Here is a 26,371-nt window from a genome sequence, read left to right as displayed (position 1 = left end):
TGTCTCTAACTCTTCCTGCTTCACTGTTTCACCTTTTCACCTCTTCAGTCCTGACATCAGAGAAGATCTGGGAGGAGAGAGAATTTTACAGATGGAGGATTATCTCCATCATAAATCTGATCCCAAGATTCCAATTTACACACACCGCACCTTTAGAGCGCAAGACTTTCAAAGGGACTGTAAGGTGAAATAAAAAACACTTTCAGGCCTGATGTGAAGTAAAATTGTTAATGTTTTCCTCAATCTGTTTCCAAAACCATAAGCCTGTGAGTTGAACAAAAATTTTAAAAACATAGCAGTTAAACATTTCCAGATTTTCCTTCCACGGAAACCAATGACACAGCTCACAAATTTGAGTTTTCATGTAAACCTCATAGTTGAATTAAAAGCAGTAATTAGCTGAAACCAGATAAGCCAATCGAGACACCCTGTCTTCAGATCCTTTTTCTGTAATTAGCTCTGAATGATCTTAAATTTAGCACTGACATGTTTACCAAAAAGATGCTTTACAAATTCTAATTCAGAGCAGCAAAATGAGCAGTTGTATCTTCTTTAAAGGCTGCACTCCGTCTTTTGACTGCTTCATGTAAAACCATTCTTCTGGCATCTGTGTGGCATCAACAGAGGAGGTCAACCTCTGTCCTCCGTGAGATCCTTCACCTCAGTGCCTTCCCAGATCATATCCAGCAAAAGTATGAAGACTTGATCCAAACCTGTCAAATTTCACAACAATAAACTGAACAGGCTGGAGTCTCCTGCAGCTGTGCTTCTTTTATTTGATTTATTAGAACCATCTTTATAGCCTTTTTGCTCATTTTCAGGGAGAGAAACGTGTTCTTGAAATCCAGCATGAGGAGTCAGACTTCAGGTACATTTGATTACTTTACTATATCAACATTGAGCTGACAACCGTTTAATTACACATTGTCAGAAAAGAATGAACAAAATTGATCTTTGATATTTTAACCTCTTATTCTCTCACAGGGAAGTGTGGATTTAAATTTGATCTTCTTTGACTTCAAGAAATTCCTCAAAAGTCTGATGCCATACGTATTACCATAAGAGAACTGAACATTGTGTGTTGTCTTTGCTCATTAGTGAGTTTTCTCTTAAGATGCCCAGAAGCCAATCAAATGCCCCAAATTGATTTGACACACACAGATTCAGCTCATAAAACTGGAGTTGATTTCCTGCAGGAGGAAGCTGGATATGTGCTTTGCCGTACTGTTGACCCTGTATCAGTGAAGGAAAAACAGAGAAGCTCTGACAACTGGCACTAGCTCTAAGGAAACAGGATGAGTTGGGAGAATATCTTACATAAAAAGAGCTTCCTGTGTATTTATCCAACATAAGCTGAGCACAGTACGATGACTCATACCGTCAAATATCCCAAAAATTCTGAGAAAGTGAAAATAATGACATGGGACGAGGAGTCTGTGCTTCACTGTGAACCATAATGAGATGTTTGGATTGATCACTTCGGAACGCCCTCAGTGCAGGACATGGAGTAAAATAAACTTACAGTTCATGGACATACAGTGGTATACAGTAACATACTCATAAGCAGCATTTTACCCTCTTTAAAAAGCTTTTTAGGAGGTAAACATCCCTGAAGTAGAGTTTGTGTGTTTTTTTTTCTTTCCTTAAAAAATAAAATAAAATAATACAAAATAAAATGAAAATTGAATTAAATTAAATTAAGTTAAACTAAATTTAATTTAATTAAATTAGATATACTAATTAAAAAATAAATAAATAAAATTAAAAAAAAAAATACATCAAATTAAAATTAAATTAAAAACTATCAAAAAAATACAATTAAAGGGAAAAAAGTGTTTTTGTTTGCCTGACTACAGCAACCATTCACATCTACAGAGGTGCACAACTTAAAGTTATGTTAAAAAAAAAACAAACAAAAAAAAAAAAACAGGTTTTAGAAACACCCAATCATATGCATCTACCTGTATGTTGCCTAGGTGGGTTGGGTATACAGACTTAAAGCTTCAGGCTAACTATTGTCCCAAACTAAGAGTCAATGAGAGACCTTAGAGTCCATAAGTGGTGCTTTACCTGGGCAGAGGAGGGATTCTAAATTGTGCTAGTTGGATGTAATGTTGGTCTAGAGTACAGTTTTTCTCAAGTGTTGCTAGAGTTTTGACCTTTTTTAGGCTGCCATTTCCACTCAGTTTAGCTTGGAACTAAGTGAAGTTGTGCAAGAGTCTTGCTCCTACGACATTTTCCATCTTGTAAAACTGTGAAGGTGTGAAGTGAAGTAAAAGTCGGTCACCTACAACTCATGGACATATGTAACCGTGTTAGTATGCTTTGATTCATTTTTTCGGGATGGGGTTAAAAGTAGAACAACACATTTGTTTGAGTCCATTAGGGTAATGTGAAGAACAACATCTCTGTTACCATTTTATTTGATTTGACTCGCTGTCTGACAGCTTAACCAAATGTGCTGGAACAGCGTGATTGGATCCAAAGACTTCTTTGGTTCTGTTCAGCTGTTGCTCACACTCTGTAATGTGATACCTGAAGTGTTATATTTGGATTAATGGCTACTTTGAAGAGAATAATCAGCCAGAACGATGCTGATTTTCACACCATGGAGGTGTAAAGTGCAGATGAGATGGATGTGTTACCTTTCTTGGTCAATTACACACTGCCTGACTGCAGTTTATAACCTTAACCCAAAAAGGAGCATATTAAACATTAATTTATGAACAGTTGATGCTAAGTGAGTAATTTTTTGGCAGCCGTTTGGTGCTGATATGGAAGCCAATTCAACATCATGGTCTATTGGTGTATTTACAAAGTGTTTGGAGAGCATTGGAGGTCTATGACGCACAGTCTGGATTTGGATACACAGACCAGACTTCACATTTGGTCAGGAGGATAAAATTTCCTATTGTTTCTCAGCAAGTCTTTAAACAAAATAGTAACAAATTTATCCACTGACAAAGACGGTTGGTAAAAAACATCAACGTGTCAACAGCTGAAGGGGTTTCATGGTTAAATCTCTCTATTAACCATGTCATTCTTTGAGTTTGATGCTCTCCAGAAAGCGTTATGTAACACTGAAGCAGCCTTAATTTGAAAAACCATTCTGGCATTAACAGGACTTGGTTTTTCTAAAATAGCAACTTTGAAACTGAAACATACCGTCTTGAGTCCTTACTTCACCCTACCAGTCAATTTCCTCCAACTGTCCAAAATCCAGACAGTGGTGTTACTGGGAGCATGAGCCTACAGGGTACTCGCTGGACTCATAAAAGACCCTTTTAGCTTTGGCTGGCAGTAGGTCAGTTAATGCCAAGTCATGTCCTGCTGGATGTTTGGACTTTTAATAACGGATTAGGAAATCTGGATGAGGGTTGTGAGGGCTCAGAGCCTGTGGTCATTATCTGGAAACTTTTACAGAGGTCACACCGTTTGGAAAACAGCTGCACTGAGAAACTGCATCCAGTTCTAAGCGTGTGAGAATGATTATGCGTGTCCTGCTGATTCTCATGAATGTGGCCTCGATACAGGACTGGGAGACATAACGTGAGATATTTGAAATTAAAAGTATAGGAAGGAGAATGTTTCAAAAGTAGACAGAAACTCATGACAGTGTAATTTCTGAAAAGCAGCCATGGCTCTACTTCTTTCCAGTTTGTTCCCGTTTTTTAAAACATGGCATCATCTTGTATCTCCAGTAACCACACAACCTCAACGATTTATTACTGGACATTCACTTCAACTTCTGGTCTCTATCTTTTTTCCTTCTGCAGCAAATGCATGTTAAGTTGACACTCAAGCGGTGATGCCCCTTCACTCTCCTCCTCCTCATTCCTCCCACCAGTTCATGCCTCGGCTCCTCCCGGCCCCTTATTCCTCCTCCTCGTCTCTCTGATCCCACTCTCCCTCTTTTTCTCATCACCGTCCTCTGCTCAGTCTCCCACATCCTCTTGGACTCTCATCTTGGTCTCATGCTCATGACTCACTGTCCCACATGGAAACATTTTCTCTGTGGATGTGAAGGAAGCTTTTTACTGCTGGTAATAATGAAAATTCAAACAACCACCCTTGCTAGCAGGAGCAGACAGCGTAAAAAAAACAGATTTCTTTATTTTCTCTCCTGTTTTTTGTAATTTAAATGTTGTTAATCCTGATTTAAGCTTTAGAAAAATATCCTATGGTGCATTTTATTCTCTGCTAATGGCAAACTTAATGTGTCATGCAAGAAAACTACACTGACTCACTGTGGAGTTACATAAATATAAAGCAAAGACTGCCCCCTGCTGGTTTACCTTATTTTCTTTTGCAGCCCCTCTCTGTCCAAGACTTTTTGAAATCGGAAAAATCCCTCCAGCTATCGTGACACTACTGAACAGATTGTCTCCACCTGACTCTGACAAATCCAAAACTGCTGAGATGCGCTGTTAAAAGACGTGAAATTAATAAACTTTTCAAACTAATCTGTACACAGCACAAATCAGTTATGTTTAGTTTTTGGTTCAGGGGGTCTTAATGTCTTTGAAACCTCCTGCTTTGCTTGTAAACTATTTTTTTTTAGCTCTTATAACATCATGTCATTGGCATGTGCTTTTACACAAAGCAAAAGTCACCTTTGAACTCTGGTAAAAATGGCCTCACCTTCAACAGCCACCAGGTCTTAGTGACATTCTCTGCAGCATGCCTGACCTCTGACTCAGTCCATGTCAAAATATCAATAACAAAGAAAAAACAAACAAACTGGTGGAGTCTACATTGTTCTTTAACTGCTGTCTTGTTTCTTCTGTGTTCGTCTTCATTGTTTGTGTAATCTGCAAACAATCTAGAGGCTCTCTGCAAACAGACATAGGATGATTAGAACTAAAAGAAAACAGTGATCTCAGCATCTTCAAAGTGTGCAGGTTGAAGGAGAAACATGTGACTGACAGAGCTTTCTGCAATGTGCAAGACATTTGTTTCAGCGCTGTGAGAAAGAAAGCAAAGCCAAGAATGTTTTCAGTGCTGACAACAGCTGAAGATTATTAATGAACAGTCGCGTTGAAGAACACGTTGTCATCTGAGTGTTTTGCTGGGCCAGCAACTGGGATTAAAAAATTACATCACAGCTCAGATAATGTTACTAATTTAGCCTCCAGCGCTACATGAGATCAAGACCCTTGACCTTTTTAGCAAGTTGTTTCCCTGGAGCTCAACATCCAGATTAAATTACAGGTACATGAGAAGAAAAGCAAAGGTCATGATGACCAAATCTTGCTGACTTTTTTTTTTTTTTTTTATTAAAGCAACATGTGAATATTGAACTCGCTGCAGTAAAAATTCTGAGAGCCTTTTCTAGAGGAACAGAGTGACCTTGTGTCCTTACTTCAAAGCTTTCCCACAGCTGGTTCACAACATCGCCTTGACATACTTTATGTATTATATGAAGCCATAAAACTACGCTGGTTATCCACAAGCATCAAGTTACTCAGTTCTAATGGTCTAAGAGAGTTTCAAAGAGCAGACAAACTGTACTGGGAGGAATGATTTAGTATCAATGTGTATGATACACACAAGTTTCTACAACTAGCTTGACTCCCTCACTTGCATCAAAGATGTGCAGTTTGTAGAATCTGGAGGTGAATAAAAATGTCTTTTGCCACTTGAAGCTTGTTTAAAAGAGGGAGGAATCTTTTTTTATATATATATAAACGACTTTTTATTTATTTGAATACATATCTCTCTGCTTGAAGAGTGTGATGGTTGTGATACCTTTATGGACCATGGGATATTTGTACACTGTTAAAATGCCACTGTTTTAAGACTGACTGATTGAACAATCATCCATCCTTGGTTCCAATTATTTATCAAGACTTGTTCGATGCTAAACATACAGTGTGTATTAAAAAAAATATGTAGCAATAATAGCACACTTCTAAATAAAAAACACTTCAATGATCATCTCATCCGTTGGTGAAGGGCCTTGGCCTCAGAGGATAAGAGATAAGAAGCTGTTACCAGGGGTGGACTGGGACAAAAAAAATCAGCCCTGGCTTTTTGGACCACACATTCAATAGCATAAACCTTTTGGTTTTTTGAATGTGTATGCCATATGTGTTACTATATAAAACCTTATGTCATGCAGTGAGTTAATGGGAATTGGTGAGATAGAAAGACTCATTTATTAACATGCCCTCACAGTAGTAAACATTAAAGCAGCATCTATCCAATTATTTATAAGGCCAATGCCCTATAAATAGCCACAGGTACTAAGAGTGTTGTTTCACCTGCGTTTACATAAAAATCTTGGCCAAAGAACATTAGCCAAAATGATCACATTGACATTTGAGTCATCGAATATTAGACTACCTGTTTGCATGTATTACTGTGCTTCCTTTTTGCCACCACTGGTAACCTTGTTATTCTGGCTTTGGCTTAGCCACCTTATGATTTTATGGCCAGAGAGAAATATGGAAAAACAGATCCAACATTTTCTGTTTGCTTGTTTTTAATACAAATTTCTGTTCAATATCTATCTATCTATCTATCTATCTATCTATCTATCTATCTATCTATCTATCTATCTATCTATCTATCTATCTATATATATATATATATATATATATATATATATATATATATATATATATATATATATTGAACAGAAATTTGTATTAAAAACAAGCAAACAGAAAATGTTGGATCTGTTTTTATATATCACTCTGTGAAGATGCTGCTAATATGTTGATCTTATCTTATCTTATCTTATCTTATCTTATCTTATCTTATCTTATCTTATCTTATCTCATCTCATCTTATCTTATCTTATTTTTCTGACAGTAATGAATGTACTATGCAACTGTTTATAGTTTTTTATTTAGATCAGCCTGTCAGTGTTTTGCATCTGTAAGTGGGTCAAGTGAGTAAGTACCCAGAGATTACGAGAGCACATAAACAATATGAATCATCTATACCTCTGACAGCAGGGGTTATAGGCACCACATTCAAACCAACGGAGCTAACTGGCTAAGAGCTAATCAACAAAATACAGCATGATAGGCCACCTGACACATTAAGGATTGATTCCTCACATCTAGGGCAGCCCAGCGTGTCTAAATTAAGCTACAGTGGGTTTTGATACGGCTCAAGCCTTCAGGATAAATTAATGAACCTCTCGAGCCTTTGTCTGTCTGCGCAGACACAAATGTGTCTGATCTACAGTTACAGTGTATTTTTACAGTGACCTACCTCGGGCTCTGCAACTGCAGCTCAGCATTTCATCAGTCTGGGAGATTTGTGTGTAAGTGTGTGTGTGAGAGGGAGTAAATTTAGCAGCCTACCTTTGAAACCAGCTTGGGGTGATCAGGGTCGGTCCCCCTCTCACTCTCACACTTCTGCTGACTGACTGTGGCACGCGCTGTCATGAAGCCAACGCGGGTTCAACACATGCCTGGACATGGGTTTGTGCCAACACGTGAATACAGCATTTAAATACTTTAACATTTCTATATAAGGACGACAATAATTTAAGCCCGTAATTTAAGCCTAGTTATATTAATTTTAAACAGAAAATAGACCACAGGTACAGACAGGGGACCTTTACATTCACAAAGATGAAGCCTAGCTCCTAAAATAGACTAGATAGGGTGATAAAACCGAACTGACACAGCCGATGTAAACAAAATGTCAATTGCAGCGTTTACATTTGTCTTCTCTGGACATTTCTCCAGACACAGCAAACCATGGCATGAAATAAATGAGCTCTTCTCTCCACAAATATGCAAAGAATGGTTCTGATTGTACACGGTTTTACACTCAATCACATCAAATGTCCGCCAATTCCTCTTATGTCAAGCTAATTTGTGGATGAAATGACTTCAAAGTCACTGAGTGCTCTATGCTTCAAATTCTCCATCCAAACAGGATGCAGAAAAAACTACAGAGGGGGAGGAAACACTACCTCGTATTTATTCAGAGGCATTGATGAACATATGGCCGCCAGATCGCTTCTCCAAATCAAACGTCCATCACCACTCAGTCACTTTAATCATGCTTGTTACAGTGAAACATGGTTTTTATGACAAAATGTGACAATAACTCATTTGAAAAGTTGGCAGAGGTGATGAAACGCTTAAAAACCCATAAACCTTCCCCTGACAGTGAAGTTGCGTTGTTTCTGCAACATTCATCTTTCCAAAGCAGTTCATGCTATTTTGGGGTATACATTATTGTCTTCTGTGGTGATATACAGACTGTAAACAAGTCTCCTTTGACGTAAACTGTTGGTCTGTGGGCTATGGGTTTAAAGCAACTGTTTGTCATTTGGCCAGCACAGTCATCTTTAGGATGCAGAACTGTCAACAAGTCGATGAGATCAACAAGCGGGTGACGAGCACAGGGTTTGGAAATGCTCAATCACTCTACAGGCCTGGACTGTCAGCAGTGTGCATCTCGAAAAATGTTTTAGTAAGGAATCAAAGAAGACGCAGAGGCGTTTTCAAAGCAGCAGAGGTTAACAGACCGCAGGAGCCCCACACACACACACACACACACACACACACACACACACACACACACACGTACACAGTGCATACTCTGCTGGGTCACAGTGATCCTGTCACGCCTCTGTTACTATCTCTGATGCTGGCAGTGGGACGATTTGGTCCCACCATCACTTCTGTAATAGATATATTGGTGATGAGGCGTTGAAGCAGTGGTTCCTGAAGTGGGCTAGCGAAATTTTGACAGGGTGTGTCAGAAAAGGCCTTCCAAAATTAAAAAAAATATACATATTATGCAATCACATATTTCATCCATGGTTGTGAAAATATCTAAAAAATGTGTTGAACTTTATATAAAGTTATTCAAACAGAAAATTTTTGATGTGTTTACCCCATTTTTTGTTGAAAACCCCTGAGGTGAATCATCCAGGACAATGACCGTATCAGTGGCAACAAATGAAACGCAAGCAACATGTGCACATAAGTAGTCTAATTTTCAACTAGGGCTGGGACAATACGCTATTCTCGCGTTTCGATTCTATTACAGTTTTTCGGGTGCTGATTTGATTTAATATGCAATTCTTAAATATTTACCATTTTAGTGTTTATTTTTTTATCACTAGACCATGTGTAAAAGTTAAATGATGATAATAGGTGCCGCCCTGTTGGTTATGGCTGCTTGTTGCAGCAGCTCTGTCTTCTTTGTCCGTTTCTTGTAATTTTTTCATCCCTTTTTTGTAATCTTTGTATTTGGAGTGAATCATTACTTTGTATGGCTCATTTGTTGGTCGTGGACACCAAACTTTTTGTGTCTTCAGTGATGTTTTTACTACTTTTGTTGCTGTGTTAATCTGGAGATCCTGCATGTAACCATGGCTGCAGTGTTAACATGTGAAATCTGCTGTTAGCAGCCTGTAGCATGTCAATGCTAACTGGTGCAAGGCCTGATGATTTCCTACAAAGTGGGGAAAAGGAGGTGAGGACAACATGCTGGTACTGAGGTGTGAGCTAAGAAGTGACGACATCGACCTGTCCTTTCATCCATCGTTATTGGGAACATAAGATTTATCTCCAATAAAATGGACAAGCTAGCTGTGCAAACCCAGAAACAGAGGGAATACCAGAGGGCAGAGTAGCATCATGCTATTCACAGACATGGCTAACACCAGACACCAAAGCCACATTGGAAGAACTCCACCTGCTGTGGGCAGACAGGATACAGGAGACAGAGACTGAACAGACTGCTGAAGAAGCTCAGTCCTGGACCCTGTGGAGGTGGAGGCTGGCTAACTGGAGGATGATAGACAACCGTCATCATCTATTTTCTTATGGACCTTTTTGCTCAGTCTATACACTTTCTTACTTTTGTTTTCTTGATTGCTGCTGAGACTCCTTCTTCCCACCCCTATTTTCTATTGAATCACCAATAAAGTATCTCAAGCCTTCACCATCCTGCTAGCCATTGGAATAAGGTTTGAGATGCTTCTTTAACTCTGTCTTAAGGTTGTGAGGGCACATCCTGTTGTTCACCGTGAACGTATGTGAATTGTTGATATCAGGCCACAGAGAGAGGAGACCTTGTTTTCTTGTGAGTCATACAGTTTGATGAGAGTATCCCTGAAGGCCAGATTTAATTGAATACTGGTTTCATTTGAAAATCAGCCATGATGGAAAACCTGACTAATAAAAATAAGAGGCTATTATTTAGAAACAACAAAATATTTATTCACCAGTCAAAACAACAACTTCAAAACATGAGGTCTGGAGACTGAAATCCACTTGGTGTCACATGCTTACCAAGACGTCAGCTACCTGAAAAAGTGTCTACAGGCTTCTTTGTTTTATAGGGGGGGTATTCCTTGGGTTAGCGATAAAAAGCATAGTGACAAAGATTTTAAGCATATTTACTGTAAGTCCTTCTTTGTAATCAGATCCAAAATCCTATAGTGGCAGTTTGTAACCACCGATTTGAAAATAATCAAGTTTAACCAGATGTGTCAACGTGGGGAGTCTATTCAAGTCAATGAACAAAAATAGGTCTTAGAGAAGAGCTTGCAGCATTCATGCAAGATGATGGGTGTGTGTGTTTGGTGTGTCTTTATCAGAGAGGAAGTCAAAGGAAGCGTCTATCCTAACTTGTGTTCTCCCTTGGTACTCAGCAATCACAAAAAAAGGGCGGCAGTGGTTGAAGTGAGTTATCAGTTCTCGAGGAAAGCCACGTAGTCAGTGAGTCTAGCCAACTGCTGCTCATTTGGAACCAATGAGACGGGGGGAGGATCTGTTGAAGAGAGAGAAAAGAGAAGAGTGAGACAGAGGAGGAGAAGTTGAGTCAGAGGGGGATTCCTCATTGTGCCAGGGACCATCCATCTTCTAACATCTTGGTGGTTGCTGCCCACGTGTGCAAGCTCAGAAGGAGTCAGCAGGCGGTGGGTTCCAAGTTGTCCACATCTGAGCTTACTCCCCTGCCTCCCCCCAAAAAAACTGATAAACAATTCTACCTCCATGTGACTGAGACACCTCGCCTGGAGATCATTACTTCACATTTATCCTAACCAGAATGATTTCCTGTGTGAGAGCCACTCCACAACCAAAATTTCCAAGTACTGTTAAGTCCTGGTAACGCTGCTGAGTGGGGGGAAACAGCAGGCATGTGTGGATTAGTGGTGAGTGAGCGTTTTCTGCTGGACATGTGCACAACAGATGCTTCAGAAGTAACATCCAGTGACACCAGAGGAAAGATCAAGCTATAGCCCCTGTGAAGGGAGGTTCTGCTGGGCCTGCTGCCCTGTCTGTCTGAGCCTTTCACTCACCCATTCACACACATGCATACACATACATACACACACATACACATACACATACATACTCCTACACCTTCATATATACATTCACACTTTAAACATAAACAGGGGAATGTTATGTTATGTTATGTTATGTTATGTTATGTTATGTTATGTTATGTTGAGTTTAGGGGTTAAGGTTATCTGTAACTTATTTTGGATTAAGGATTGGCCAATTAGTTTATTCATCAAATTCATTTTCTTCTGTTGTTAACGTTAATCCATCATTACATTTTTTCCAATAGTGTTCCTTTAAGTTACAGGATGTTAATGGGGGAAAGTTTGGTTACCGGTGTGTTTTCTTTTCGTGAGTGCGGGGTAATCAGTGGCACCTGAGGGGAAGGTAGTAAAAGGTGTGGCATGGCAGAGAGTGAGGAGACCTCTCCAGAGCCTAGGACTGGAGAGACGAGTTGGGAGGTGTCTCCGTGAGGAGCTCTCCTTCAAAGTGTTGCTTTGTCATTTAAATCATGTTTGGAAAATAAAAAGAAATATATTTTTGCTAAATCTTGGTCCGTCTGGATGCTCTCTGTGACAAGTGGTGGCAGTGGTTTTGGGAACGACAGTGCGCAACAGAAAAACGCACAAACAATGGAGCCCAAGGAGATGCTGTCGATGACGGATCCGGGAGCAAAAACGCGGAGGGCTGTGAGACAGGCCGTGGAGCAAGGTGAAGCGGCACATGAGCTGCTATGGAGTGGTTTGGAGACGCCGCGGAGAGGCAAACCAAAAGGTACCGGGGCAGCGGAGTTGTTGGAGCAGCAGGACCCGCAACTCATGATGTTAGAGTTGGCGGATCTTTTGAAACGGACAATAAAACAAAGTGAGCAACGGGAGGAGAAACGTGAAGCCCGTTTGCAAATATTGGAAAAGACATTGATTGAACGTCAATCCAGCGCAGCTGCGTCTGGTGGAGATCACCGAGATGCAGTGGGAGGAGCTGTCGGCGGAGGCTCGACTCCTACGTCATTCACACTGCAGGTGATGGAAGAGGGCTCGACCCTCCCGACCAACCAGATGCCTCAGGAGAGAGTACCGGTGACGTTTCGGCCTGAGTTGTCACTACCAAAGCTCACGGAAGGAGACGAGATTGAACTTTATCTGTCAACTTTTGAGAGAATGGCTGTAACCTGTGGCTGGCCGAGAGCGGAGTGGGCAGTTCGTCTGGTTAGTTTGCTCACCGGAAAGGCGAGGGAAGCCTACGTAGCGATGGACATCGACTCAGTTCATGATTATGATCTCGTAAAACAAGCAATTCTGGCCAAGTATGAAATAAACAAAGACACATACCGACGGCGTTTCAGAGACGCGAAAGTGAAAGCCGGGGAATCTCCACATGAACTGTATGTGCGTCTGCGGGACATGGCAAAGAGATGGATTCCTCCGGAGGAACATACAGTGGAGACTGTGATTGATGTAGTGGTTTTGGAGCAGTTTCTTCACATGCTTGCACCGGAGATCAGAGTGTGGGTGCGGGAAAGAGATCCGAAGTCAGCGAGTGACGCTGCCCGGCTGGTGGAGATCTACATGTCGGCGCGTCAGGATCCAGGGACTTTCCATAGCGCATCGGATGGTGGTCCTGCTAGACCCGGTAAGTTTGGGATGCATACTGAAGTACTGCGTAAAGAAATTAGAGACCACATAAGTAAAAGTCATCCCCATACATTTCAGAATGACAAAAGGGAGATCCGTTGTTATTCGTGTGGGAAGTCAGGTCATAAAGCAGCTCACTGCATGTTACGTAAAAGTAAGGCCAACTTTTGTCACGTACCCAAGGCCCCTTTACCCCGCCAGAAAGAGAGGTTGTGTGATGTGGAAGTGAATGGTAAAGCGTTCAGAGCTTTGATTGATACTGGCAGCACACAAACGCTGGTTAAAGGGGGGGTGGTTGGTATGGATGAGTATGGCTCAGTTGTGCAAATTGAGTGTGTTCATGGAGATGTTAGGCCATATTCAACAGCTGAGATTGTGTTGACTGTTCAAGAAGAGAAAATTAAGCTGCAGGTTGGTGTAGTTGGGAGGCTTCCATATGATGTGGTGTTGGGGACAGATATTCCTATGGTGGCAGATCTACTAAGAGCAGCACAGCAGCAAAGTATGGTGGTGACCCGCAGCCAGGCCAAAGATATGAGGCGCCCTGGTAAGGAGCAGTGGTTGCAGGAGCTGCCATTTTGGCACAGCAGCATTGAGGGAGAGGAGATGTCCAGTAGGGAGCACAAGTCAAAGCGCCAACGCAGGGAAGCTAAGCAGTTGGGGACAGCAAAGAAGCTAGAAACCCTACTACCATCTTCAGAGACACTGGGAAAGGATTTTGTGCAGCTCCAGAGGGATGATTGTAGCTTGACAGGACTGTTTCGCAGAGCGGAAGAGGGCCAGGAAACAGGAACTGAGAAGGAGTTCACAGTGATAGATCAGAGGCTGTATAAACTTGGCGAAGGAGGGAGGCAGCTGGTAGTGCCGAAGCAGTACAGAGGAGCAGTAATGGAGTTAGGCCACAGTATCCCGATGGCAGGACACTTAGGACGAGAAAAAACCTTAGCCCGTATTCAGCAAAGGTTTTTCTGGCCAGGTATAACACAGGAAGTGGCAGAGTTCTGTCGTTCTTGTCCACAGTGCCAGGTCACTGCTGGTGTCAGGGTGTCAGATAGAGCGCCTTTGTGTCCGCTGCCAGTGGTAGAGGAGCCTTTTTCACGGGTCGCTATGGACATAATAGGACCGTTGCTCCCCAGCAGTTCGGGAAATCGGTTTATATTGGTCATTTGTGATTATGCAACACGCTATCCTGAGGCTTTTCCTCTCCGATCGATAAAAGCAAAACAGGTGGCTAAAGCACTAGGACAGCTCATCACACGAGTAGGTATTCCTAGTGAGATAATCACAGACCAGGGAACCAACTTCATGTCCACATTATTAAAACACATTTACAAGTTCTTGGGCATTAGGGCCATACGCAGTACTCCATATCATCCTCAAACAGATGGGTTGGTGGAGCGGTTCAATCAGACCCTCAAGCGAATGCTGAGAAGATTTGTCAATGAAACAGGAAAGGATTGGGATGCCTGGCTGCCATACCTCCTGTTTGCCTACCGAGAAGTGCCTCAAGCATCCACAGGATTTTCCCCCTTTGAACTGTTATATGGCAAGGCAGTGCGGGGGCCCCTGGATGTGTTGAAAGAGACTTGGGAGGAGCCAGCGACTGCCATGCCCAAAAATGTGATCTCTTATGTCCTCCAAATGAGAGATAAATTAGCCCAGTATGCAGTGATGGTGAAAGAGAACATGGCTGAAGCCCAAAAAGCCCAAAAAGGATGGTATGACCGCCACAGCAGAGAGAGGGAATACGCACCTGGCCAGAAGGTGTTATTGCTGCTGCCCTCTTCAGAGCATAAGCTGTTGGCTAAGTGGCAGGGCCCATTTGAGGTGGTGCGCAAAGTGGGGCCTGTTACCTATGAAGTCAATCTAGAGGAGAAGGGGAGAGCCAATCAAGTGTTTCATGTGAACCTCCTCCAGGCATGGAGAGAGAGGAAGCAGACTGTGGGGCTGGTGCGTAGAGTGGAGGATGAGGAAACAGCAGAGGGATGTTTTCCTTCTGACAAAGAGGAGGAGTCCAAGCCAAACCTCAACCATCTGCCAGAGGAGAGAAGGGCTGAGGTTGAGCAGGTGTTGAATAAGCCAGGTTTGTTCACCAAGAAACCAGGGCTGACCACAGTGGTGGAGCATCACATTCATCTGCAGGACTCAAAACCAATCCGACAGCACATGTATCGCATTCCAGAACGGTTGATGGGTACACTAAAGGAGGAAGTGGAGGCTATGCTGCGGTTGGGGGTTATAGTGCCCTCAGAGAGTGCTTGGAGCAGTCCCCTGGTGCTCGTGCCAAAGAAAAGTGGAGAGATGCGGCCTTGTGTGGATTTCAGGAAAGTAAACAGTGTGTCCCGGTTTGACTGTTACCCACTCCCTCGCATTGATGACCTCTTGGACCGGCTAGGCCCTGCCCACTTCTTGACCACATTGGACCTCAGCAAAGGTTACTGGCAGGTGTCGCTAGCTAAGCAGGCAAGACCGTTGACAGCATTCAGAACACCCTTTGGACTTTTTGAATTCACAACCATGCCATTTGGCCTGCAGGGGGCACCAGCAACATTCCAGCGTATGATGGACAAGGTTTTACAGGGATGTGAGGAGTTTGCTGCTGCGTACTTAGATGACGTGGTTGTCTACAGTCGTTCATGGAAGCAGCACCTGCAACACCTTGACGCTGTCTTGGAGCGGATTCAACAAGCTGGACTGACGGTTAATGGTTCCAAATGTGCAGTGGCCCAAAAAGAGGTCCAGTACCTTGGCTACACCATTGGCCCCGAGGGATTGCGGCCCCAAGTGGACAAGGTGGCAGCAGTTAAGAACTGTCCAGTTCCTGGTACCCGGAAGGCAGTTAGGTCCTTTTTGGGCCTTATTGGCTGGTACCGTCGTTTTGTGCCAGATTTTGCTGACATTGCCTATCCACTGACTGAACTGACAAAAACAAAGGACAAGAAAGCCTTTCAGTGGACAAGGGAGTGTGAGGTGGCATTCCACAGACTTAAAGAAGTGATTTGCAACCACCCAGTGTTGGCAAGCCCGGACTTTACAAAAAACTTTGTGGTTCAGACTGATGCTTCTCAGGTGGGGCTTGGGGCTGTGTTAGCACAGGGAGAGGCAGGACAGGAAAGGCCAGTACTTTTTATCAGCCGCAAGCTAAAGTCCCATGAAATGAGGTATTCTGTGGTAGAGAAGGAGTGCCTGGCTCTTAAATGGGCCTTAGAGAGCTTAAAGTACTACCTTCTGGGACGCCATTTTGTAGTTGAGACGGATCACAGAGCTCTGCGGTGGTTGATGCAAATGAAAGACTCCAATGATCGCATCACCAGGTGGTACGTGGCCCTTCAGCCTTACAGTTTTGTGATCAGACACAGGTCAGGATCATCCAATGTTGTGGCTGATTATTTATCTCGTCACCCAGGTTCCGACTCAGCTGACGGGGTGGGAAATGTGAAGGGAGGTTCTGCTGGGCCTGCTGCCCTGTCTGTCTGAGCCTTTCACTCACCCATTCACACACATGCATACACATACATACACACACATACACATACACATACATACTCCTACACCTTCATATATACATTCACACTTTAAACATAAACAGGGGAATGTTATGTTATGTTATGTTATGTTATGTTATGTTATGTTATGTTGAGTTTAGGGGTTAAGGTTATCTGTAACTTATTTTGGATTAAGGATTGGCCAATTAGTTTATTCATCAAATTCATTTTCTTCTGTTGTTAACGTTAATCCATCATTACATTTTTTCCAATAGTGTTCCTTTAAGTTACAGGATGTTAATGGGGGAAAGTTTGGTTACCGGTGTGTTTTCTTTTCGTGAGTGCGGGGTAATCAGTGGCACCTGAGGGGAAGGTAGTAAAAGGTGTGGCATGGCAGAGAGTGAGGAGACCTCTCCAGAGCCTAGGACTGGAGAGACGAGTTGGGAGGTGTCTCCGTGAGGAGCTCTCCTTCAAAGTGTTGCTTTGTCATTTAAATCATGTTTGGAAAATAAAAAGAAATATATTTTTGCTAAATCTTGGTCCGTCTGGATGCTCTCTGTGACAGCCCCCATCAGATTCAATGGAGGGATTCTCAAACAAGATGAACCAGTTCATGAGTCCATAGGTTTAAAACATGTGGTGGTGTGAAAAAAGAAATATTACATAACATTGAAGCATAGGATGGGTTTGCTTTTGCAACTTGGACATTTGCCACAACCAAAGCACCACCTGTTTTAGGTTTCAGTTCATACTAAATCCTAAACCCCGGCTCTTGACTTTCATGCACGTCCAATAAAATCTGAGAAGACAAGTAGCTCTTAAGTGGCTGCAGGATTACTCATGAGGATGAAGTTTTTCAGGCACTACAAGAGTGAGCAGATGATGAGTACAAATAAAAAGAGCAACACTGCCACCTACCTGGCTTTTTTGGCATCACCATCCTGGTAGCAGGGTCAGCCTGCCAGCCCTGGCTCACCACGCCTATGAACAAAGACAGAGGTCATGAGCAAATGTATAAAAAGAAACAGCAGCCGGTTTAATGTCTAAAATGAGTTTCATTTCTCTGAGAAAGATTCTGCAGATTGATCTCACCCTTGACTGCCTCCTCCACAGAGTATCCCACAAAGGCAGCAAAGTCTTCTGCTGTTATTGAGGTGTATGCCTGGGCCACTAGACTGTAGGCTCTCTGCCGCGTACTTTCTGCAAAGGATAAATAAACCACACAGGCATTGATATCAGATAGCAACAAACTAGTGCATACATGTTGAAACCGTGCTCTGGTTCTATTTCAAGTGCATGCTGAACACAGCAGGAGACACTGACAACTTCCAAACACGTGAATTTAACATGGTACTGAGGAGCCTCGTTTCATGTAAACACGCCTGCTGCTGATGAGCGGTAGCTACACATGTTCTGTCCAGTGAGGAACAGTTGATCAAAACAGGGGTGTTTTGAAGCCAGGAATGTGAAAGCCTTTACATAACCTCCTTGGCTCCAGCTGAATTATTTTGTCATTTACAGGATGAGATATCAAATTGAACAAAGAAAGAAAAGTAGTTTTACTTAATAACTTTGTCTCAAACTCTAAACCATAGAAAGATTTCACTGGAGATGTTCACAAGATTGTTGATACATTCTTAAAACGAAAGAGTATCATAAAAGGAAGGAAAACTTCAGCAACAAAACAGAACTCTATGTCCATATAGATGTACTAAACCTTGCTGAACAATAAAACGATCAACTTCTGTAAAGAATAAAAGATGACTTTAGTGTCTACTTTCTGCTTGTAAATGGCAGATCCTTGCCTGGAGGCATATTGATTATTTAAGGACAAAAAAAAAATCTTCCAGAGGATTTTGGTGCCTGAATGTCAGTTGACTAAAACTACTTATCTATTTATCTATTTTTTTGTGAAATGCTTATAGTTCTGTAAGTTAGGTTAGGACGTATGCTCTTCTATATCCTGCAGAGCCACGTCTCTAATTTTAGTGTTTACATGAAGTAAATTGAAATTTGTTTCTTATTCCCTTTCAAGTCAAACTCAATAATGGAGGAAATGTTCAATTCGATGTTTTTCTTAATTTTGTGAATTCTAAGGTGTTTTGGTAAATCTGTTTGGGATTATAAAGTCATCTCCTCCTAACCAAATGTCTCTCTTCTGCACACAGTCCTAGAAAAAAAACGTATTAAGTCTGGCAAAAGTTGTTTTATATCTAAATAAAATCAAGCCAATCTGATCAGACTCCAGCTTTTCTGCTTTTAGTTCCTTTCCCCATCTGGATTTATTTAACTAAAACATTGCATTCTGTTTGTTTGATTTGATCCTGAGCTAAAAAGTAAAGGTGATTAAGATTTTCCATAATCAAGAACACTTAAGAACAGATCCTGTTAAATGAAGCATGCTGAAGATGAATCACAAATACGTGCTGTGCAACGCTTATACAACCAACAACTGAGGTCTTTATCAACAGCTACTGACCCACTCTTCCCAAATTCCTGTCCTGTTTATCAGGCTCAACTTGACATGGTGCTGTAGTTACTGGAGATAGCATTAAGAGTGACAGGGCCTCACAGCAGAATGGAGCCAAATGCACCCGCCATGCTCCTGCTCCTGCAGCTATCACGGAAATGCCTCTGGGTTGCGGCCTTTGGTGTTTTATAGCCTAGCAACAGTTTATGTGTACCAACAGTCAGCTCAGGGTCTATTGCAGCAGCTAGCGGCAGTAACAATAACAAGTCAGGGGGATGAGAAAAGACAGCTGTGAGGGGGACGGCTGGAGATTTGTTAGGAGAGTTTTCTCATTCTGCTGTCCAACAGGCTTCCTGCTTTGTCTGTTCGGTCTATAAACAGGTGAAGGGACTGAAAATATGAGTTTGGAAAACTAGGTCAAGGAAAAGATCATGTTTAAATTGTGTTACAGGAAATTAATCTTTACTTATGTTTGTTTTTTGTCCAAGTCAAGGCTGTGATTTAATGTTTGCAGTTTATATTTTCAAGAACTATGTGAGAATTGTCACTGTTTATCTTTTAACTTGTGATCAAACTGTAGAAAAACTTGTCTGAGTTGAGTCTCTCCACTCTACTGTATTCAAATCCCATCTGTTAATAGGGGATTTCCCTTTAAACCTGTGGACTTTTCATTTATTTTTGGATCCAAGTGACTAATGGGTATAAAAAGTTTTGGAATCGCTCCAGTCGATCTCTTCAGACCGCAGAGGCAAAATGAGCTGTGATGGCTGCAATGTCATTTTTTAGGGCATATGTGTTAGCCAAAAGCGAGCATCTCCTCAGTGTGCTTTATCTTTCCTCTGACAGGCTCGGATTATTATTCAAGTATCTCACAAGATAGCAAAAAGGATTCTTACAGTGAAATAAAGTTCTGTCAAAGACAGTGTTTGAAATCAAGCTGTTACTTTGCTCTCTGCAAAACCACCAGACTGTCTCACAGACCATGGAAGTAGCTCTTTTGTCTTGAGCTGTTGCTGTTGAGCTTGACTGTATTATTGTTTGACATCAGGTGTTTAAGAGAACAGCACAAGCTATCCTAACTAGTTTTCAGGGGCAGCTGCAAACTGTCAGCTTCTGAAGTGAAACACTTATTTTTGACTCTGAAGTTTGGTGGCTTTGTGGGGCTAAAGGTAAAAGTTTAACTATCTTAAATAAGAATAACCGTTTATGAAGCAACCTTCTACGTACTGGTGTCAACTTTAAAAATAGGACGAGCCTGTCACTGGCAGAGAAAGCGCTTTTGGCTGATGTAAACTGCAGCCACTGCACTCTGACTGCCTGACTCATCTAGAGCACTTTTAAAACTTTCTGTAGCCTCAAATCTTTTCAACCCCAAATTATGTAAAATGAAGAAAGTCAGAAGTCAAAACTACAAAAATCAAGCATTAAAATAAAAGTTCATAAAACTTCCTTTTTGCACCTGGCTGTGGTTAAGAAAAGAAATGAGGACTCGACTTTGGTTCCCCAAGCAACCAACCAGGTCATCTCAAGGGGCTTTTTGTAACCCAGTCCCCAAGCAGACACGAATGTATTTTTACCGTGGCCTTTTGACCGCTAGGAGATGACTTGTGTGGCAGCTGAACCGGTCTTTCTTAGCAAGCTTTCTGACACTCCAGAGTTGGGTTGGAGCTGCTGAGCAAGACGTCCATGAGTGGGAGGACAGAAGTTTTTATGGAGGAGAAACAGGACCTGGCCTGTCCTTCCCTCACAGTCTATTCCAGGGCGGCTATCATTTCTCACCCTCTCACCTCTTAAAAATAGCCCCCACTCTTCACCAGCAAAGGCAAAGCAGACAGGACATGGCAAGGGCTTTTATTTTTACATGCAGCCCCATTGCCAAGTAAGAGCAGCAGCAGCAGACTGGAGGACATTTTGATGAGAGCGCTCCAAAATAAGACTTTGTCGTCATGTTTTAGTCCTTTGTGTGCCCTTAAATGTTGTATAATTCAATTTGGCAATAAAGCAAATAGATAATTGACTTCATGCAGCTTTATTCCACTTTCCATTAAAGACAGACTTTTTGAAAACAGACTGGTCAGCTGATCACTGACTGACACAAAAAACAAAGTGAGAATTACAAATAACTACATCAATAAGCTACACAAGAGGAAAATGTGTGAGCAATCAACTGACACTCAAGATCTTCTTTTTCCCATAAACATTACTTGAAGTACAAAAGTATAAAAAGACATTAAGAATAGGTACAACATTAGAATTAAATATTGCACTTGAAGTAAGGGCGAGTTCATTCAGCCCAATCCACCTTAACCTTACATTATTTTAACAATTCATTGCAGAGTCCCTGCCATAAACACTTGTGTCAAAAACATTCAAAAGTACATAAAACAGTCTTTCCTACAAGTCCATAACCACTTCCTTATTCATTATTCCTCTTCCTCATCATCCTCTGCATCCTCAAATTCATCATCATCCACCACTCCAAAGTCCATTTTTGACAGGACTGCTTCAACGTGCTCTGTAGACAAAGTGAAGTGGTCCATCTTCTCAAAGCCCGGCTCTGGCCTCTCCTCTCCCAGCGAGTTTTTGGCTGCATCTTTGGTCTGTGTGATGAGGCCTTTGGAGGCTAACAGGAACTCAGCAGCACCGCCCTGCTCCAGCGCCCTCACAGCTGTGTCGGTGAGCTCTGAACTGGACTGCAGACGTTCACCGTAACGCTGAGCCAAGGCCCGCAGAGCTGCTACCTTCTCATCTTGCTCTTTACCGATCTGCTCCAGCAGAATGGTCTTGCGCTCTTCCAGGACAGCATACAGGAGGTCGAAGCGTTCAGCTAGCCCTTGCTTAGCACGCTGAGCGTTCTCTTGCACGGCACGGCAGGAATCTTCCATCTGGTTAAGCAAGGATTGCAGGCGTCCATTGCTGGACACAAGGGTATCAATAGCATTACTCAGTTCACCTTTCTGGGCTTGGTAAACACTTGGTAAAGGTGCCACTTCACAGTCCTTATGCTGACCAAACACTTTGCACATGGAGCAGGAGGGAACCTGGCAGGTCACACAGTAAATGTTGATTTTCTCGTCCTCGTGTTCTTGGCACATTGGCTCTTTGGATTCTTTGGGCTTCAGGGTTGTTTCTGTGTTTCCACTGTTGTTAACTTCTTGCTGCTGCTTGTAGATGTCGATGATATTTTCAACCAGCAGGTTGCGTTGGAGCCCATGTACGCCATGGCGGTCAAGTACAACCTCAAAGCGACAAGTAGGACAGCGAAAGACTCCTCCAGAAAAGCGGTAGGGGTTGCGTGAGTCGTAGAGGTCACTGGCACAACTGCGGCACAGGTTGTGCTGGCAGGGCAGGATGACCACCGGCTTGGTGAACATGTCCAGGCAGATGGGGCAGCTCAGCTGCTTCTCCAGGCTATCCATAGGGCTTGGTGGCCGAACCATAGATCCTGTCCTCTGGATGTCCATCTTGAAAAGTCTTTCTACTGCTCAACCAGAAAGTGTCCCAGTTCACAAAACCAAAGCTCTTTCTCTGTTGGTCGCTCACTAAAATGAGCGTTGTCCCCGGTGTGTGCTGTTTGAAAAGCTGATATCTATTCTGGTTGCCACTTAACAGTCCGGTCCTTTATAGCACCCCTCACAGCTGGTGACATCTGATCCTTTCCACCAACCAGAGCGCACATTCCTGCCTGCTCGCTGCCTTGGGATGTTTTCACAGAAATGGCCCCCTCCTCTCTGAGGCGGCATGTGTCACATGTCCCAGTGGGCACTGCGTCCCCTCAAACAGTGACACAAGTGGAGACTGAGCAGAAACAACCAGGACCCATGTGAGCGTCTCAGATAGACAACTCAGTCCAATATGTAAACAAGTCTGTGTCAACATCCTGAGACACCTGTGTTATTTAATGCTTTTTCCTCGTTGAGGTTGTTACGTCCAGTTTTCTTCTTAGAAGATCTATTTTGTTTACTACTTTAAATCAATGACCTTTGTTGCATTTTAAACAGGGTAGACATTTCTTAACGCTAAAAATAAAAAATTAACAATCAACAAAAAAACAAGAATAATTGAGAACTTTAGGTCTTTTTTCTTACATTTAAACTACGTCCATTTAAATGTAGAGCTGAGTCTTTTTTTGTTGTTGTTTCTCTACCACAGCATGTTGTTTGCTAGTCTTAGTTATACATTTTTGTGAGTTTGTTTTTTTTTTTTGTTTTTTGTTTTGTTTGACTGGTTATGTTGTTTAAGAATGTTTTTGAATATACTGTAGCTGTTTTTCTTCTGCAAAAACAGTGACAAGAGGTTGATCTCAACTTGACCAATAAACAGAGATTGCATAATTTAAAAAATCATAAAATCAACTGTTACGTTAAAAATGTACTGTTTTATGGAATGATCTTATGGTCTTGAGAAAAAAAAGACCATAAAGCAAAAAAAAGTTTATTTTTTCATCTAGAACTCTATTTTCCACATTTACCTAGAAAAGGGTCTTATGACATGCTGCCGTCAGCATGCTGCAGCTGATAAACACAAAGTACCGTAAACATGAGGGAGAAGCTATTCTTAAACTGTTGCACAAGATCACATGGTACATGTTCCCCGACGACTGAGCATGAGGACAATAAATTCATCCAGGGGCATTGGATAACCATCAAAATGATGTAACAAATGGAAAAGAGAGAAGTGAGGATCAAAACATGAATGAAATATTTTGATATTGAGTTACAAGATAAAAGACTTTCAGTCCAAGTACTTTGGAAAGTACTCTGACATCCAATCCAGAGGATCCTGATGTCACAACATGACCTGACCCTTTATGACACTAACACTTAAGACTTAAAAACACAGCAAAAATTGTCCCTTTCAGCCTCTTAGTTTTTATGTTTTTAAATTGTTTATTTGGGTTTTTTTTGTTGCATCAAAGCTGTGTTTAGCTGGCGCCCCCTGTTGATCAAATCTCAAAATGGAGTTTGAAACATTTAAACTCATTTCAATGCCCTAATATGAAGCCAGACACTTTTTATTTGGGACAAAATGTAGAAATTTGTGAATATTACTGAGAAGTATTTTCCAGAATCAAAAAAGCTAAATGCTGTGGAAAAATAACTGTTGTTAGCCATGATTGTGTTGTTGTTACCTCTAAGAGCCTCCATGACCGGAAGAATATTCTCTGTCCACTGGTAGGCTGCGATGGTTGTGTAGATCCCTGGAAAGTCCCGCTGCCAAATGCGTTGGCCCACTGCCCAAATAGCTGCTAATTCAGGGTTTGCCTGCAAACAACAAGAAGAGAAGCATTTCAAAAACCTGTAGCATGCTGCATTTGTTTTCCATGCTACTGTTAAGGGCAGTCACACCCAAGCAGTGAAAGTGTCAAATCATGAGGGTTCAATCTTTAGTTAGGTCACACATAACCAGACCATCACCATTAATATACTTCAATATCTTTCATTAAGTATAGTGATTACACTACAGATGATTTAAAAAGCACCTACCGATTTTATAGCTTGGGGAATCCGTTTCCAGAGATACCTGCCATTATTCCTGTTGGAACCAAACAATCCCCCACAATGGGTACAATTGGTTGAGATCAAATTTACAGTAATACAAGTTAACAAAGACAAATACATTTTTTTTTTTTAGAAGCTATCAACTAACTTTTCTCATCATAACATTTTAGCACTGCAACAAGTTTATTTCAATTGTTTCCTCAAGATAACCACAGTTTTCTTTTTTTTTTCTTGAGACAACAGCTCTTTTTCACATCAGAAGAGATTAATGTGTTTCATTACCTTTACATAACAAAGCTTATTCATTTGTGACAAATGATTTTCTGAAGATCTAGAAAATTAAACAATAGGCTGGTCAATATTGCAGACTAGTAATCAACCTCTTTCTAGTTGTCCCTGTCTCCACCAAAGTAATTATCAGACTTTAAGCTGAGAACATAAGTGACTATCTAAAGTGAACTCACTATCACTGCAAAATGGAGTAAACAGAATGTATTGGATACATGTTTACTGAAGGCTACCATACTTTTGAAAAAAAAAAAAGCAGAATATGTGTTTACAATAAGATTTTAGATATCCAGACAGCTACTGAGGACAGTCACAAATGTTGACTTACATGTCATTATGAAGTAAATACAGCGCCAGCAGTTGAGCGTAGACTTGAGGTGTTGCAATGCCCCCTGGAGCCTGTTTATAATAAATACAGGTGAGAAACAAAGCTTATAGGTAATATAATGCACGGCAACAAGGTAAATTTATTCCTCTAAACATTCTGAGTTGCCTATTTTATAGCGTGTTTACTAACAACACTAGCTTCACAACTCGCGTTGAGGTATTGCTACTATTTTTCTCTAGCTCATTTGGTTCATCTCCCCACAGAACAACAGTCGAGTTGTCGGTCACACTATGGTTCCCTGACACTTAATAGAAAAACAAATGTCTTATTATTCACAATTAAACAGAATACTGCAGTGACACTACGTTTATCTGAAGAGCTAGGTTCGCCAATAACTCTACTATGGGTGTCTCGGTTTCAAGTGTGACCCTGACAACTTTCGACTCTCAGCGGATGAATGTTTATAACAGTTTTAACAACGACAACCTCTGAAAAATCCATAATTATGAGTCACGAATTAACAGGATAACAATCTAAGCCAAAACATGTATCTGTATAAGGGAGTTCCCTAGCATAACGCTAGCCGAAACTGATGACAGGCTACTGACTGCCAGAAACAACAACACTGCCTCAGTGCATTCAGCGATATAAAGCTTGCAAGACACATTAGTGATAATTTCCACTCTTCGGGGCTTACCTCAAGCTCTTGAGCTTCACACTGTTCTAATAATTTATCAAAATTTTCCTCCATAATCACAGCAGTAGGCATGTTGATGCCTAGCTGTTTCACCGGAAACCTCTTCTTCTGTATGACTGCAGTGGAATAACATGGAGTCACTGTTCGTGCTGCCCTCTGCTGGATGAAACACAGATGGCCGATGAAGCCAAATGAAATGAAATACAACTGATATCAAATTAAGTGGAATGAAATCAATTTAGGTGAATCCAATTAAACTACATGAAAATAAAAAGTATGAAATTCCCATTGTAAATTGAATTTTACTTCAAAATAAAAGGCAGAAAATTATTCCACTGCTCCTCCTACAGCAGGAAAGGAAAACATACATAAGTGCATGACAAACAGCACTGCAATGTTGTAATACCCATTAAAATGTTGTTAGATTATTTAAGGGATTTAGAATTATATCTGCCTATTGATTAAATGCCTTATCTTTAGATCTTTGTATCTCAATTCAGTCATCTTACCTGATGACAAAAGCTAAGGATATATATTTTTATTTATTTATTTATTTATTTATTTATTTATTTTAAACCAATGCCAATTTTTGTTTGTAAGAAGTCATATATTTATTTTAAGTTATTATATTATGTGAACAATGAAAAATAATAAATAAATAAAAATCTCCAAATGAGTTGTAAACACAACCTCTC

General features: G+C 41.4%; 2 protein-coding genes across 2 annotated transcripts; both read right to left on the bottom strand.

Moving 5' to 3' along the window:
- Positions 1–10,198: 10,198 nt before the first annotated feature.
- Positions 10,199–25,811, bottom strand: cops8 (COP9 signalosome subunit 8). Its single transcript, XM_074695692.1, has 7 exons — positions 25,677–25,811; positions 24,980–25,050; positions 24,349–24,397; positions 23,994–24,126; positions 17,485–17,592; positions 17,311–17,373; positions 10,199–10,755 (listed from the first exon to the last, which is right to left on the bottom strand). Exons 1-7 carry the CDS (start codon positions 25,746–25,748, stop codon positions 10,676–10,678), a joined length of 576 nt encoding a protein of 191 aa, XP_074551793.1. The 5' UTR covers positions 25,749–25,811; the 3' UTR covers positions 10,199–10,675.
- On the bottom strand, positions 21,058–22,862 carry trim63b (tripartite motif containing 63b). The gene has a single exon (XM_074695691.1). The coding sequence runs from the start codon at positions 22,324–22,326 to the stop codon at positions 21,286–21,288; it is 1,041 nt and encodes a 346-aa protein (XP_074551792.1). The 5' UTR covers positions 22,327–22,862; the 3' UTR covers positions 21,058–21,285.
- Positions 25,812–26,371: the final 560 nt, after the last annotated feature.

This window comes from Halichoeres trimaculatus, unplaced genomic scaffold (genome assembly GCF_033239565.1).
Source record: "Halichoeres trimaculatus isolate MK-OKI-2021-1 unplaced genomic scaffold, fHalTri1.1 fHalTri1_scaffold_19, whole genome shotgun sequence".
Lineage (NCBI taxonomy): Eukaryota > Metazoa > Chordata > Actinopteri > Labriformes > Labridae > Halichoeres > Halichoeres trimaculatus.
This window is presented reverse-complemented; position numbering and strand designations above follow the sequence as displayed.

What these genes read in the sequence shown, in the direction of transcription:
- trim63b (XM_074695691.1), bottom strand. Translation starts at nt 22,326, where the DNA reads ATGGACATCCAGAGGACAGGATCTATGGTTCGGCCACCAAGCCCTATG.
- cops8 (XM_074695692.1), bottom strand. Translation starts at nt 25,748, where the DNA reads ATGCCTACTGCTGTGATTATGGAGGAAAATTTTGATAAATTATTAGAA. An exon ending in TTCCCCAAGCTATAAAATCG is followed by an intron (nt 24,127 to 24,348) that starts GTAGGTGCTTTT and finishes TGTTGTTTGCAG; the next exon opens with GCAAACCCTGAATTAGCAGC. An exon ending in GGTGATGCCAAAAAAGCCAG is followed by an intron (nt 10,756 to 17,310) that starts GTAGGTGGCAGT and finishes TCTCTTCAACAG; the next exon opens with ATCCTCCCCCCGTCTCATTG.